The sequence below is a fragment of the Myxocyprinus asiaticus genome, chromosome 44 (assembly GCF_019703515.2).
Source record: "Myxocyprinus asiaticus isolate MX2 ecotype Aquarium Trade chromosome 44, UBuf_Myxa_2, whole genome shotgun sequence".
In the NCBI taxonomy this organism is placed as follows: Eukaryota; Metazoa; Chordata; class Actinopteri; order Cypriniformes; family Catostomidae; genus Myxocyprinus; species Myxocyprinus asiaticus.
In genome coordinates, this window is record NC_059387.1 from 9,846,514 (window position 1) to 9,864,126 (window position 17,613).

At 40.9% G+C, this 17,613-nt stretch overlaps 1 protein-coding gene across 3 annotated transcripts in view; it reads left to right on the top strand.

Annotated features, from left to right (window-relative positions):
- Positions 1 to 17,613, top strand: part of LOC127434152 (phenylalanine--tRNA ligase, mitochondrial-like) — a 220,526-nt gene that overhangs the window by 58,195 nt on the left and 144,718 nt on the right. For all 3 annotated transcript variants that reach the window (XM_051686688.1, XM_051686686.1, XM_051686687.1), the window contains 3 exons: positions 819 to 1,472; positions 2,435 to 2,597; positions 2,669 to 2,800. In XM_051686688.1, coding sequence (XP_051542648.1) covers positions 837 to 1,472; positions 2,435 to 2,597; positions 2,669 to 2,800 — 931 coding nt within the window. In that variant the 5' untranslated portion in view covers positions 819 to 836. The remainder of the gene's footprint in view (positions 1 to 818; positions 1,473 to 2,434; positions 2,598 to 2,668; positions 2,801 to 17,613) is intronic.

The window sequence follows — 17,613 nt, forward strand, 5'->3', positions numbered from 1 at the left end:
CCTTTTTAATTGTTGGGACCTGTGCACGGGAATAGCATGGTTCTCCTAACCCTAATATACTAATCTATACAATATACTATTGTATTGCCATCTTATACCATCACTGTACCATGGTACCACCAGAGTACTTTATTATAAAGGTAAAAATAATGAAAGGAGGGCAGAGATTGTTTGGACAGGATAATGATACAAAATGAGGAAATCAAAGAGGAACAATGAGAAGAGACCAACCTTAATTCAGTTATGCTGCTAGCTCCATAAATCACATCCACGGTGTATTGTGACGTGGGTTTTGACATGAATATCAGATCTTGCTTTAATGTGTCATGCGTGCTGCAGCAGAGAAAGCGAGTTGTGTGTCTGTCTCGGTTTGTGAGGGCATGAGCTCTCATCTGCCATTTCCATCAGTTCTCTCCTGGGACCTCGCTTCCTATGTCACATGTTAGAACAGGCATTGCACATCTCACAAGGGTTTCTGAGGTTAAGTCCCTTGTGTGTGAACTCATCTGACATCCGAGTAATGTAATCTAAATCTCGAACTGATCGTCAAAGGCCCAGTCTACCTGAGAATATCCCTTGTAAGTACAGCAGCGTCTACTGCCAGAACAATACAACATTTATCAAGGGAAAAAATGTTGGGCAGGACTTGATTTTATTCATTGGGAGTTATTTGTATTGTGAAAAGTAGGCGTTACATACCAGAATGGAGCTAGGTAATGGGAGGGATTTTAAAAATTAAGAGGAATGTGTGACATTTCATTTATTTTGATAAATGAATAGGAAGTCTAACCTATTTTCATTTCTATCTTACCTTACAGACTAATGGACCATCTACCATGACATTGTACTGTAGTTCCCGGACTTTCCTCCCTCTCTTCAAATACGTCGCACGCCACTGGCCAGCTAACTGCAAATGGACCAATGCCCTTTCTGTTTCCCACAATCTCCACCATTGCAGGGGGCTGTCCACTGATGGCTCCGCCCCTCAACCACAGATTAGTCAAAGTTCTGTCGAACTTCTTGGCCGTGTCTGCCTGCGAGATGACGTGACCAATGTGACGGCTAAAATCTTGTCCAAGGTTGGCCGGCAACTTCACAACCGGCCGCACCACCCCTTGTGGCTTATTAAAGAACGCATCAAAGACCATTTCTACTGCTCCTACATCGGTCGCTCGGGAAACCCAATCTTTTCGGTACATGACAACCTCAGTCCAATAGTGACAGTGGAACAGAATTTCGATAGCCTACTTATCCCGCCAGACCATCCTAGTCGGAAAAAAGGAGATAACTACTACCTGAACTGCACACACATGCTGCGGGCGCACACCTCCGCCCACCAGAAGGAGCTGGTGCGCTCAGGGCTGGACTGCTTCCTGCTGGCTGGAGATGTATACAGACGAGATGAGATAGACTCCAGCCACTACCCTGTCTTTCACCAGATGGAGGGAGTACGGCTGTTCTCCAACCATGAGGTAAGCATGCTGTCCGTTATGAAAAAAAAAAAAAAAAGGAATCACTGATCAATTTATGTATACAAAAATATAAATGAATAAATCAGTTTACAAACTGACCAAGAAATTGGCATTTATTTATTTATTTACCTTAAGGATATGATGGTGACCATTATGGAAGACAATGAGTGCCACAAAAAAAAAAAAAAAGAAAAATCAGTGATGAATGTATTACAACACAAATGTCAAAAATAAATAAAATAAATAAATAATCAATTTACAAACTGACCAATGAATAAGCATTTATAAAAAATTTAGATAACATTTTTTTTTTTTTTAAATCATTGGAAAGTTGATCACACAGAAGCAACCAGTAATCTTTTGAATACATTTTAAGACATGCCCCATTTGACATAGGATGGCTGCCAGTGAAAGGTTTGGAGAGAGTTTTTTTTAAACACAATACAGAATATACTTTTACACAAATATTACATTTTTATTTTTGAATGGATGCATTGATAATGGATTCTTTCGGTAAAGTGTTAATAATTTTTGTACCATTAGTATCACTAAACAAAACGTATTTAAGTTTAAAAAATTATGACTGTTTTTAAACAGCTTTCCTGAACACTTTCCCCATCTGCCATTGATAAATAAACAAAAACAAAACAGAACAAAAAACAGATAGTTTTTCAGGAAAATCAACCTATGAATGGCTTACTTATATTTATCTCTGCATAGTCAGTTTTGAAAGGAGGTGGTAGTTTAATGTTGAAAAAAAGACACACGTCATTTTTTTGTTTCAAAGTGGCACTTCTAGTTCTCCATAATCTGTCTGCTAGAACCTCCTGCCTTATTGCATAGAAAAAAAACAAGGACATAAGGTGTTGTACTCCAAGAAATCATGATGAAATCATAATGTAATCTGTCTGTGAATGCACTTGAATGTTAAAGTTTCGAAATCCCTTCTATCTCTCTATCAGCTGTTCGCCCAAGTGGAAAATGGTGAGGATTTGTCCCTATTTGAGCGTGGTGGTCGTCGCTCTTCTCAGAAACAGGAAACGCACATGCTGGAGGCCGTCAAACTCGTGGAGTTTAATCTGAAACAGACACTCACACGCCTCATGAGACACCTGTTTGGGGAAGGTAGAAATGGCACACACATCTCATTTCGGCTGTGTCTGGCTCTTCTCCATCTGTTTGGTTCTGTCTTTTAGATCTGGAGATCCGTTGGGTGGACTGCTACTTCCCTTTCACACACCCCTCCTTTGAGATGGAGGTGCGCTTCCAGGGTGACTGGTTGGAGGTGCTGGGCTGTGGGGTGATGGAGCAAGAACTGGTGAACTCAGGTTAGAGAACACACAAACATATACTTCAACTTTTGTGAGCTGCTTCTATTTCTATATACATATATATATATATATATATATATATATATACACTGGCGGTGAAAAGTTTGGAATAATGTACATATTTTGCTGTTTCAGAAGGAAATTGGTACTTTAGTTCACCAAAGTGGCATTCAACTGATCACAAAGTATAGTCAGGACATTACTGATGTTCAAAACAGCACCATCACTATTTGAAAAAAGTCATTTTTGATCAAATCTAGACAGGCCCCATTTCCAGCAGCCATCACTCCAACACCTTATCCTTGAGTAATCATGCTAAATTGCTAATTTGGTACCAGAAAACCACTTGCCATTATATCAAACACAGTTGAAAGCTATTTGGTTTGTTAAATGAAGCTTAACATTGTCTTTTTTTTTTTTTTTTGAGTTGCCACGGTATGCAATAGACTGACATGTCTTAAGGTCAGTATGAGGTCAAAAATGGCAAAAAAGAAACAGCTTTCTCTAGAAACTCGTCAGTCAATCAATGAGGAATGAAGGCTATACAATGCTTGAAATTGCCAAAAAACTGAAGATTTCATACAAAGGTGTACACTACAGTCTTCAAAGACAAAGGACAACTGGCTCTAACAAGGACAGAAAGAGATGTGGAAGGCCAGATATACAACTAAACAAGAGGATAAGTACATCAAAGACTCTAGTTTGAGAAATAGACACCTCACATGTCCTCAGCTGACAGTTTCATTGAATTCTACCTGCTCAACACCAGTTTCATGTACAATAGTAGAGAAGACTCAGGGGTGCAGGCCTTATGGGAAGAATTGCAAAGAAAAAGCCACTTTTGAAACAGAAAAACAAAAAGAAAATGTTAGAGTGGGCAAAGAAACAGACATTGGACAACAGATAATTGGAAAAGAGTGTTATGGATCTTAACCCCATTGAGCTTTTGTGGGATCAGCTAGACTGTAAGGTGCGTGTGAAGTGCCCGACAAGACAGCCACATCTATGGCAAGTGCTACAGGAAGTGTGGGGGGAAATGTCACCTGAATATCTGGACAAACTGACAGCTAGAATGCCAAGGATCTGCAAAGCTGTCATTGCTGCACATGGAGGATTTTTTGATGAGAACTCTTTCAAGTAGTTTAAGAAGTTCTGAATTTTTTTTTTTTTTTTTTTTTTCAAATTGTAATAGTCATTTTTCACGTTATTAATGTCCTGACTATACATTGTGATCAGTTGAATGCCACTTTGGTGAAAAAAAGAAAAATAATTCTTTCCACAAGAGCAAAATCTGTACATTATTCCAAACTTTTGGCCACCAATGTATGTATATATATATATATATATAGGAGGTAGCATGCTAAGCAAAATAGAACTTAAAAATGTTTTGATTTGTTTTCTTAAAATAAAATTCAAATTACAATCATGAATCCTGATTCAGGAATTGATTTTCAATTCTAAATGGCACTCAACTGTGGTGGCCACACCTTTGAGCTAGGCAGAATTGCGGTAACCCAGTATGGCCTTCTGCCTCTGCCAGTAGATGGCGGTGTTGTGCAGTGCTGTGTTGGACAACATGAAATGGATGGGATTGTCCCATATGAGGGAGATCCAGGCGTGCCATTAAGGGGGAGGGGAAGGACACGCACGACTGCCAAGACATGGTTTTCCTCCCTGGGGACAAGACCAGGATGACCACCCTTCCCTCTCCACTAGTTCAGTTAGCTCACTCCTCACTGCCATTTAATTCCACAATCTCATCTGCACTCTTCATCGATCCTGTCTGTGTTAAACAGCACTGCACCCCCCGCTGTCTGCACGCTAGACACGTGGAACATGAAACGGCCAATTAACAACAGTGCCACTCAACTGCAAGTGATCTCTCTTTTCTCACCGCTCTGTTAACTTTATGATTTGACACTCTAGACACAACATTTGACTTCATCAGCACACTGTGATGTTGATTAAAAGATCCTGATTCTTACCTTGAGCCTGACATTTCCGATTAAGGTCCACCTTCATTCCGAAAAGAGGTTTACATGTTACCTAAAGTTGACTTTGAAATTTCAAGCAGCAACAGACATGTCCTCTGGTGTGACGTGCTATACTTCATCTAAAATAATTTTAAACAAAAAACATTTTGTATTTCTTGTAAGTTTAAAACTTAATTTGTTGTATTGCAGATTTGTTTAAGTGTACTGTAAGAGGATGATTCATTTAAAAAAAAGAAGATAAAGAAAAATTTGACAAAATAAATAAATAGTTTACAAATTTTACGGAAATGGTGACCTGTTACAGCACTTAAAATATACTCTCTCTTAATAATATGCAGTTGTAAATCAGAATATATCATTGTAATTCTGAATATATAGTTATAAATCAGAATATATAACAATAAATCCAAATATTTAGTTATAAATCTGAATATAAAGTTAGAAATCCTGAATGTATTGTTTTAAGTCTTTGTTTATATTGTTGTAAATCTGAATTTATAGTTATAAATCGTGAATATATAGTGATACATTTGAATATATAATATAAATAAATGTTATTTAATATAATTTATATAATGTATAAATCCCAAATATATAATATGAATGTATTTCTAATTAATATATTAATACATAATTAATCTAATATAATAATATTGATATATAATTATTATAATTCTAATATATTCTAATTAAAAATGTATATAAATACAAATGTATACATTTCAAACATTGATTATTAATATATGTTATTAGTAGATCTATTATTGATTAAAAAAATTATATATATATATATATATATATATATATATATATATATATATATATATATATATATATAATTAAATAAATCATTTTATGCATTAATATAAATTTTCACTTTAAGTCTTGATGTTGAATAAAAAATAAAAAAATAAAAACAAATAAAAAGTTAATGGACATTTTATTTGTCAACTACCCACATGGTACCAGCATATTCCAACATAAATCTACATGTATTCAGCTCTATGTTGCCCATTATATTGGTATACACAGTATAGTTAATTTAATTTTATGTGTGTAAAATATCAATCTCCTTCTCATTGTAAATATGTTTACTTGATAGCTTGACTTTTCATAATTGCCTGTATCTCTTAGCACCCACATTTTTTTTTTTTTTTTTTATTTATTTTATTTTTCTTTTTTCATTTTAGGCATGCACAGATAAATGTGGTCAGTTTTTAGATGTCCCCTCCCCCATTTTTTTTTTTTTTTTTTCTGCTACCATCTTTAGGCACTCTTGGATGTTCTGGCGTTTTGAGCCTGTCAATAATTAAAAAGTTTTCTATCTAAGGGGGCGAGTCCTTCAGAGGCCCCTCTCTCCTTCTCACTTTATTTTTTATTTTTGATTCCACCCTTCCACATCATCTTTCCCTCTTTGAAAGCACTCATGATCAAGCATGTCTTCTGTTGTGTTGAAATGCTTTTGGTCCTCTGCATTGTTTTGGCATTATGCATAAATAGTGTTTGTTGCGAAGAGCATTCTGTTCATGGCGCTCACATCTTCGAAAACAGTTTATAGCTTTAGTGCATGTGCAAAAGGGTAAATTATATCAGACAAGTGGGTAATATATGTTTTAACACTATAAAAGCACTATATATATATAAAATGACAGAATGAGTAAAAAATGACAGAATTTTCATTTTTGGAGGAACATTTCCCCATCTGCCATTGGTTAGACAAAAAGATAGTCCCACCCTAAACTCACAACGTTAGTTAAACTAATGTCGCTATGTCAGGCTTGTTTAGAATGCTTAAACTAACAGATCAGTGTTTTTAAGCATTACAGAGTTTACTCTTTTCGAAGGAATCAACCTACACAAATGGCTTACTTATACAATAGTTGTCTCTGCATATTAAGCTGGGTTAGTATTGTACTGTCGCAGAAAGGACACCTGTAATCCTGATTTGATTGGAGTTTAGTAGAAGTTGGTGTATTTCTCTGTGCCACGCCTGACAGGAGTACAGATTACTCAGCCTATCTCTCTCTTCCTGTTCTGTCTAGCTGTACTCAATCACTGCATTATCCCTACTGTATGTACACCCACTTGAGAGGCCATGCATATTCAAAACTGGGTAAACAAAGCCTTCATGTCTACAGAAACTGTCGACAGGCCTTGCTCCCAACTCAGGCTTTACTGTTCTAAAGAATCCACTCAAAGGTATCTTTCTGGTGGCCTGTGACCAAACGTTTCCTTCCTGTGGAGGTTACGGGGCTTGTTAAATCAAAGTTTTCATCTTAGAAAATATTATATTGAATTTTGACAAACCCACACAATTTGTGTCAAATAAAATGGCTTATTAACTAAATATCTGTCAGAAGCTGCAAAGTACCTTCTTACATGACCTTTGAAGGCTTTAATTTATTAAGTAAAGAAATGGTGATAGTAAAACAATGCCATGTGCTCAGATTATCAGTTTTTCCCACACTAAACTATTAGTGCTATGAAGAGTCTTTGGCAGGTTTCTACCCAATTTAAAACTTCCCTTTACAAAAAGTACTTTGGTGGTGATGGTATCAGATGATATTATACCATGGTATTTTCATACTGTGGAGCTGTTTGTGTTTTGCAGTGAAAGTGGAGAGGGATAAAAAGGGGCAGTCCAGAACAGGAGGGTAGAGAGAGAAGGACACACGAAGTTGGCTGTGTGTGTGTGTTTGTGTGCCTGTGCTGAAAAGCCATTAGTGTATGCATTGCAGTAAAATAGTGTGTGAAATAAAAACTTACTTGGATTGTTTATCCGGCTCCCGCTTCCTCCTTGTCAAGAGAGTTAAGAACCTTGTCACACTGCTGCCGAAAAATGGGAAGGAGGGAGGATACGGTGCTATGGAGTACTAGCCACTGGAAGTAGTCTTAAGAACCCTCGCCGGCATCCACCAGGCCCAACACCAGGCCCTCATGGAGCTGCAGAAGGAGCAGCAACAACACTTCGAGATGCTCCTTCAGGCCCAACAGGAGGACCGGCAGGTCTTATGGAGCTTGTTACCCCAGGACAGGGCATCCGCCATGACCCCGGCAGCAGCAAACCCTCACGTGAGGCCTGCTTAAATGGGGGTTCAGGACGACCCAGAGGCCTACCTGGAGCTGTTTGAGCACACGGCCAAAGCCCTAAGTTGGCCACGGGTGCAATGGGCTGTTCACCTGCTGGTCGCCAACCTCCTGTACTACCCCCATTTGAAGAAATCCATCCTGCTTGGGTCGGCCACAGTCCAGATGAGCACCACCAGTGGTTCCGCTCCCTGACACTGAGCGAGATTGGCCGCCCTTTCGCTTTTGCACAACAGCTCCGTGATGTCTGCCGTCAGTTGGTGCTGGCTGAGGAGGAGAGCGATGCCGATGACGTCATCAACCTCGTGGAGCTGGAGCACTTTGTCTCCCGGCTGCCGAAAGGGATGGCGGAGTGGGTCCAGTGCCACTTTCTGGCATTGCTGGAGGAGGTGATCCAGTTGGCTAAGGACCATCTAGCGGCATATCCGGGGGCCGGCAAGCCCTTTTCTCTCTTTATCTATCCCTCTCCATCTTCCTCCCCTCCTTCCCCCTCCCCTTCCTCTCATCCTGTTCCTGTTTCCCGGAAATGGGGAATTTCTTCCCCTAAACCTTTCCTCTCTCCCCCACAGGCTGGTGAATCCACTGTGTGGGCGTGAATTCTGGGCCGGTCTGCTGGAGAATTTGCTCCAGGCTCAAGAAAGTAAGTCTCGGCTGTATAACAGGGGAGCGCATATGGGAATTTACACAGGGAGATAAAGTCCTTGTATTGCTACCCACATCAAGCTCTAAATTACTCATGAAGTTGCAAGGGCCCTTTGAAGTCACATTGTGAGTCGGGGAGATTGATTAAGAGGTTAAAAGAATTGATAGAGGCATAGCAAGTCAAATTTACCACCTCAGTCTCCTAAAACTGTGGAAAGAGGTGGTCCCCGTGACTTTGGCAATGGTGGTTCTGGAGAGGGAGGAGCTTGGGCCGGAGGTGAACTTAAAAGCCACCGATCGAGTCACCCCAGTCACTTGCAGAGACCACCTCTCACCATCACAAGTCACGGAGGTTGCCAAGTTGCAAAGAGAATTCTCTGACGTGTTCTCGCCTCCTGGTCGTACTAATCTCATAGAGCACCGTATCGAGACGTCTCCAGGGGTATTGGTACGCAGTCGTCCCTACCGATTACCCGAACACAAAAAAGTGGTTCGGGAAGAATTAAAGGCCATTCTAGATATGGGGGTAATAGAAGAATCCCACAGTGACTCGGCCAGCCCGGTGGTGCTGGTTCTGAAGAGTGATGGCTCAGTCCGGTTCTGTGTGGATTATAGAAAAGTCAATGCGGTGTCTAAATTTGATGCGTACCCAGTGCCTCGTATTGATGAACTGCTCGATCGGTTAGGAAGAGCTTGCTTTTATTCGACACTGGATTTGACAAAGGGATATTGGCAGATCCCCTTAACTCCCATGTCCCGTGAAAAAACTTTTCCAAACCATTCGGTTTACACCAATTTGTCACCCTTCCTTTTGGTTTGTTCGGGACCCTGGCTATGTCTCAGCGGCTCATGGCCAGAATCCTCAGACCGCACGCTGCTTACGCCTATCTCGATGACATCATCATTTACAGTAATGATTGGCAGCGGCACCTGCAGCATCTGAGGTCTGTCCTGAAGTCGTTGTGATGGGCGGGACTCACAGCAAACCCTAAGAAGTGTGCAGTTGGACGGATGGAAGTACGGTTTCTGGGCTTCCACTTGGGTCATGGATAGGTGCGGCCCCAAATTGATAAGACCGCAGCGATTGCAGCCTGCCCGAGACCTAAGACCAAAAATGAGGTAAGACAGTTTCTGGGGCTGGCTGGCTAGCAAATATCATAGGTATGTGCCTAACAATTCGACCGTCACCAGCCCACTGTCTGATCTTACTGAAAAGGGGGCACCAGATCCGGTCCAGTGGATGGAGCCATGTCAGCAGGCGTTCATGTGGGTGAAAGCTGCGCTTTGCGGTGGGCCATTATTACACTCTCCTGACTTCTCTCTCCCTATTGTGTTGTGGACCGATGCGTCAGACAGGGGGTTGGGAGCTGTGTTGTCCCAGGAGGTTGAGGGGGAGGAGCGCCCGGTGCTGTACATCACCTGAAAGCTCTCGGTTAGAGAGTCGAGGTACTACACCATTGAGAATGAATGTTTGGCCATCAGGTGGATGGTCCTTACCCTTCAGTATTACCTCCTGGGACGGGCCTTCACCCTCTGTTTGGACCATGCCCCACTCCAGTGGCTATATCGCATGAAGGATACCAACGCATGGATCACCCATTGGTAACTAGCTCTTCAGTCATTTAAGTTCGAGGTGGTCCACAGACCGGGGGCACAGATGGCTGTCATTGACTTCCTCTCTAGAAATGGGGGGAGGGGGAAGTAGTGGGCAGGCCGGATTGCTCCCTGGCCTGAGTCGGGTGATGGGGGTATGTGGAGGTGGGGGCATGGTTGAGCGCCAATTTGTGAATGGAGAGCGTGATCGGGAGATGAGAGCAGTAAGGAGTCCAACCAGTGGGTGTTATCTCTAACAGTTTTTTGTGTTTTGCAGTGAGAGCGGAGATGGATAAAAAGGGGCAGTCCAGACCGGGGGGGGAGATAGAGTGTGCGCCTGTGCTGAAAAGCCATTAGTGTGTGCATTGCAGTACTATAGTGTGTGAAATAAAAACTTATGTGGAATGTTTAACCGGCTCCCGCTTCCTCCTTGTCAAGAGAGTTAATAACCTTGTCACACATATAAACTATGGTCCAGAATGATTACCATATTCCACGCGTATCATGTGCCATGGGCACCATTTTTGTTTGCATGGTGGTGCAAGGTCCAATTATCATTCATTTAAATCAGTTATTAATAATGATACAACCGATTGCCTTCAACACTTGCTCATTCAACAGTGAAAAAATTTAACCTTACTGAATAAATTACAGTATAGATTGAATGTCCTGAGATTATATATTAAATTACATGTAAAGTAGATAACATTCCACAATTGTTATATCAATCTTTGGAAGTCTCTGTAACATCGCTTTACAGTAAAAAAATTTTTTTTTTAATCAAGCTTCCCTTTTTCTGCAGTTTCATATTTCAGACTAACATTACAGGCAACATGAATTGGCATTTGCAACCCATTTTACTTCCGTAATATCACACATTTCCTCGTGAAACAGTATATTCAATGAGGAAAAAAAAAATGTTGAGCAGGACTTGATTTTATCTATTGGGAATTTATTGCATAATGAAAGTGTTCTTTGAATGGCAGGTGGTTGGAATGAGTGGGTTACAAAAAATGGCTTTGTGACATCAGCCGAAAAGGAAAGCCATTTCAGAGGCGGAGCCAGCCATTTTTTTTTTTTTTTCATTGGAATAAGGGCATCTGTGCACGAGAGAAAACTCTGCTGTGTTCTGTTTAGAGGGTGTAGAAAGAGCCAGGTCCACCTATGACAAAGTGTATTGCAGCAACAAAAAAAAAAAAAAAAAAAAAAAAAAAAAAAATATATATATATATATATATATATATATATATATATATATATAAAATATTAATTTATGGTCGAATTACTTTTTTTGCCATTTTTCCTTTGTGTCCATTCTACTCAACTTAACCATCTCTGAAGCAGCATATACACTAGTGTATAGGTGTCCTAACATGCACTGATGAATCATGTCAGGAATGTGTATTATGAAAGTAAATGGTTAATTATGAATTCATGTTGGCTAGTAAACATAGATACTCTACTTCCATTTTTACAACCTTTATCATGACTTTGCCTTGGGCAGATAGGACTTCAAGGCGGCCCACATTCACACTTCTGGTAAGGTTACCGAATGATGTGTTAAACCAGCAATTACATTCTTCGTTATTAGTTGTTCATTTGAAAAGGCGAAGAAAAATAAAGTGGAAGAAGGGAGGTTTTTTTTTTCCAACTGCTGACCCTCCTCTGCAATTCATTGACTGTCGTCATACGTACGTAAACAAACTCACGCTCACTCGATCACCTCTTTGACTTCTCTCGATGTCCCAGCTCTCTCCTTCCACGCTTCCTCTCCAGACTGCAGGGATTCTGTCAAATCCTTTTCACTGTTCTCATTCACTCCCCCCATTCTCATTTTCACTCTCCCAACTCTCTCTCCTTTTGCCTTTCTTCACTGCGGCAGAGCCATGTGGCTCCATTGCTATAGCAACCTCTCATTCAGTCCTCTCGCATACCCCTCCTTCCACACTCACACATTCCCTCTTTTCCCTTTGGAGCATTGAGACAATAGAAAGCTGCCAGCAAGACAGCATTAAACATGTGGCAGGAGCTCTTCGGATGGTGGACAGTCGGTGGGGGTAGAGGGACGAGAGAATAAAGGGAACTGGGCATCCCGGGAAGTTGAAAGGTTATTTATTAATCTCCGAGCGTGACCACCATATGCCAAGCGTGGTGTAAGTGTGCCAGAGGTGGCGTGTTTGGTTTAGGGGTGGATCTTGTCTAATGAAAGGGGAGGAGGTAGGGCAACCATGCAGCACAGGTTTGGCGGTAGAACCACTTAGTTATTCATTAGAGCACGCCGTGTAATCCCGGGACACATCAAATCTGCAGCGGGCCTAATAGTGAGCCCTGGGGGACCTCGCAGGGGCTGTCCACAGCATATGGGACCCAGTGTTAATGATAGTATGTGTCAGCGGCATAGATGAGGTTTAGTCACGCCCCAGAGGGCGGTGGGGGATGTTTCAGGGAATGTGATTAAAGCCATGTTTGGTGACAATTAACGGTCCTTCAAATCACGTGCCTCTGGTCCTCTGGGACAGCAGGGGAGCAGGGGGTGGCTGGAAGGTGGGAAAGTACCAGCTGAGCTCCCTTTCAGGTTCAGGTGGCACTTTCAATCTTGTTCTTAATCCTTAATACCCCCCCCCCCCCCAGAATGAATAAATCATGTGCCAGTTGTGACCAACTCCAGTTAAAGCACTGTGTCTCTCTCAAACACATGTCTTTAGCTTCATTACAGAATTTTTGTCAAGATGATGCTTTTTTGACGAGCTGGCAGTTTTTTAATCAGTCAGCTTTCGCTCCATTCACACTCTCCTTCCTCTCTATTTCCCTATCCCTTTGTCTTGCTGTTTTAGTTTTAGTGTATTCTGTCTGTCTGTCTGTCTGTCTGTCATTAGCTCTCTCATAAACACACCTTTTCTTTCTCTTAAAGAGGCATGCACACACACTCAGTCACAGTTTCCTCCTACACGTCTAGTCCCCAGGGTTTGCACTGTTAAAGCAAACATTTGTTTGTGCACTGTTCCATTTCAGCCATCTCACCCGAGAGAGCAGTACAAATTCAGCTGGACGTTTTAGCGGACAGAGTCAACGAAAGGACAAAAAGTGAAGGAATTTCAATGGAGAAGGAGAGGAAAATCAGTGAATGAGATCTATGAATGTGTTTCCCTGCGCTGGGTAATGCATTTTACTGGCCTACTTTCAGAAATGAAGGCTTTGCAGTAGCGCATCAGGCTTGCCTTGTGTAAAGAGGAGTAAATTACATCCCATTTAGACAAGCACTCACAGCTGCTAGTGTTATGTACCATGTTCATTTCTACCGATAATCAAGTTCATCTGACTCGGTCTGATCGTGCAGATGTGTGTTATGTAACACATGGCTGTTTTGAATGAGGCAGCTTGTTGTCACATGTTACAGGTAAACCAGAGGAAAAATGGGGTCTCTTACCCCATGTTGATTTTATCTTTGTAAATAGGGCTGTAACAATTACTCGATTTAATTTGATTACTCGATTAAAAAAAAAATCCTCAATTACAAAATTGTTGAATTGTCAAATTGAAAATAAGGCAGAAGTGATGCAGTTTACTGATGAGGGTGCGAACACACAATGACAAGAAGTTTCAGCTGTTTGACAGTGCTTCACTTTAGATTTGAAAAACAATGCTGGACCTAAAAAAGATAACTTCAGCAATGCAACAGCACTTGAAAAGATGACATCCAGTTTTCACAAACCCACCGGACTCACACAGTAAGCTGCATGTGACTGCGGTGCTGCGTGTCCAGATGTGCAAGAGAAGTTAAGCTCTTCATCGCCACACGGGACAGTTTGAACTCAGCAAAATAACACATTGGAACGCACTCTAAACCTATTATCTACACAATTGTTTTGCATTATATGCTTTTATGAAGCAACATAAAATAATGTCACGAAAAAGTCGTCCGTCGGACTTAATTAAAGTTACACACATGCTCAAGCCAGCCCATCTGGCACCAACAATAATGCCACAGTCCAAATCACTGAGATCACATTTTTCCCCATTCTGATGGTTGATGTGAACATTAACTGAAGCTCCTGACCTGTATCTGCATGATTTTATGCACTGCTGCCTCACACATGGATGATTGTTGGTGCCAGACAGTCTGGTTTGAGTATTTCTGTAACTGCTGATCTCCTGGGATTTTCACGCACAACAGTCTCTAGAATTTACTCCGAATGAAAACAAAAAACACCTAGTGAGTGGCAGTTTTGTGGATGGAAACGCCTTGTTGATGAGAGAGGTCAAGAGAGAATGGCCAGAAGTCTACGGTAACTCAGATAACCTCTCTGTACAATTGTGGTGAGAAGAATATCATCTCAGAATGCTATTCTGGCATGCGGGTTGGCGCTTTTTTGGTGGCACGAGGGGGACCTACACAATATTAGGCAGGTGGTTTTAATGTTGTGGCTGATTGGTGTATATACACTACTGGTCAAAAGTTTTGAAACACATACTCATTCTTTATTATATTTTTTTTTTCCACATTCAAGAATAATAGTAAAGTCATCAAAATTATGGAATAACATAAATGGACCTATGGGAATTATGTTGTGACTAAACAAAATCCAAAATAAATCAAAACTGTGTTATATTTTAGCATCTTCAAAGTAGTCACCCTTTGCCTAGAATTTGCAGACATGTACTCTTGACATTTTCTCAACCAACTTCTTGAGGTATCACCCTGGGATGCTTTTTAAACAGTATTGAAGGAGTTCCCATCTATGTTGGGCAATTATTGGCTGCTTTTCTTTTTATTTGGTCCAAGTCATCAATTTCCCAAAACATTTTTTTTTTTTTAATTAAATGTTAGTTTTATAATGAAATAAATTAATATGGTGGCACAATTATATTTTTGTCTACAAAACTAATTTCAAACATTTAAGCATACACCTTCAGATCAAAAGATGTTTAAAATCATGAGAAACATTTCAGTCGGTAGTGTATATTGATTTATTTATTGATTTATTAATTGTTTTGGACATGGCACCAGAGTAATACTAGGATTTTGGGCAAGTACCATGGTAATATGGTATTCGTTTGGGTATCACCTAAACACCTTGATGCTTAAATTTGGTTATCATAAAGTACAATGTTACAGTATATATCAAGGCACTATTTTATTACCTATTGATAAAAAAGCAGCTTAAGCTAGGCTATGGTTGTTTGTTCTTAGCTGGATTAGGCTCATTTGATTAACTGGTCTGAGCCAAGCTAGTGTTCAGCTGATCTAGCTGATCACACCAGCTAACAAGAGCCTAAAACATGCAAACCAGGCCAGCCATACCAGTGGAAAACAGCTTGATTGGCAGCTACTTTAAGCTGTTTTGTTTTTTTTTTGTTTTTTTTTTAGCAAAATGGGGTTGCACTTTGAACTATGATTATGCCTGCTATTTTCTGAATAGCCCAACCCAAGATTAACAAACAACACATTGATGTACTATTTTAATGCTATTTTGTCAAACAATATTTTGGTGCAAATCTGTTTGCAAACTCATTCATTGGTGAAAATCTGCCTGGGGCCCAGTCACACCACTCTGACATAGTCAATGTCTGAGAAATAGGGTGGGTCATCTTCAGTGGGAAAGTTCTTGGAGGAAACGTTGAAAGCGATGCTCGCTCTTATTAATCTGGACTATGAGTGTGACTGATATCATGTACGTTACACTGGCTTCCGCCTTCCAGCCATGCTCTTCCATTAAAAAGAGGTGCAATAGTCCAGATGTCCAAAGAACAAACTTTAATCCGGTTGATAGAAGTATAAGTACAAATGTATGGGTGTCTGTGGTTTCCTACAAATATAGAAATGTAGAAATACAATATGTTACAACATTATATAACCTTGCTGAATTAAGATATACATCTTTACATATATAAGTCACAGTTCTTATGAATATACATTTCATGAAACAGTGTGTTAAACTAATGACGTAGTTACAATAAGATTGTGCTGGTCAAATTGGTGTCATTAAAGCACATATTAGATAAACACCATAATCCCTGCTTATTGACGTACATTCAGGTACAAGAACACACAAATAAAAATAGGCACAAATGGCATTCTAACATATGACATCAACATTAGTTTCAATAAGTTTACATGGTATCACACCAAATGTGACTGAGATAGTGAAACTGCTGAGTCATATAACTAGTAGTAACAATAACAACAACAATAACATACACTTCTAAGATAAATAACCATAATGATTCAAGCATTTAACATTTAGAAATTACTTACTTGTCACTAACGCACACAATACTGCCCAAATTATAACAATAACAAAGAACAGTATCCACTCCGTCCCAAACGCATACAATCTGGTCCAATATAACACGAACACAGATAGAATACACTGCATTAGTTACATGCAGTTCCATACTGCCACCTGCTGGCTCAGTTGTATAACTTAGAGAACTTTGTACAATAAGCAATGAGCTCTGAGAATATTTTTCTGTGTCGCGCACAAAGAGCCTCCTTTATGATGCCTCAGTGCCGTGATTTTACATCTGTACATCATCGAAGGCCACATGTCCTGATCAGCTGGCCCGCACACTGGCTGTGATGCAGGACCCAGAGGCAGTGGGTCTTGGCAGCATGCCATCTGTAGAACCCAGTGTTGCGGTGCTCATCGTGTCTCCTGATAAGGCACTCTGTGAAAACGTGCGCTGCCCCAACATCAACTGCAGACGCACAGATGAACTGCTGTCATGGGCATACAACTCTACAGCATGTCTTGGTCGTGTTTCTAATTCTTTGCGCACATGCTTGTTGTATTTCACTCCTCCCTGAGTGCAACATCATCTGACCCTTTAGTGGTGGATCTAACTGAACTTGCGTTGCAGGTGATAGGTGTCATTCCCAACCCCTGCGGCACAGCTTTGGGCACTATAGGGCAAGCACAGCGCCAGGTTTGGGTGGCCAAATCCCCTTTACCAGTGGTCTATCGGAACAACTTGAGTAGGCTGCCGCTAGTAAATGGTCGAATCTTCGGAATGGTGGCACAGGAAGCTCTGGACTGGTGTGTTTCAGTCTCAGAGACTTGTTCCCATCATGTAGGGACAGCTTCAGACCCCAGGGTACCTACAGCAACCCCTATTGTTCACTATCAGAATGTTGGTGCAAAATCTACATTTAAGCCTCCTCATCAGCTTCGCCGTCGGAGCCCCTGACCTCCACCTCCTCCTATCAGACCTTACTACTGGGGCATCAGTGTCACATGCGACAGCAAGGCCCGTAGCACCCCCCCCCCCCCATCTCTGCAGAAAAGTGCAGACAGGAGTGCTGACGCAGTAAGGTCGACTATGGGCTGTTTTACGGAGAGTCAGCTGGCTCATTGGGAATCAATAACAACAAACATACAGTTTCACTGGCGATCCCCTGTATACACTGGCGTGAAACCCACAGTAGTTCACAATCCATGCCAGGTAGACGCCCTTGCGCATGAGGTTCAAGTGTTGTTGTGCAAAGGAGCCATA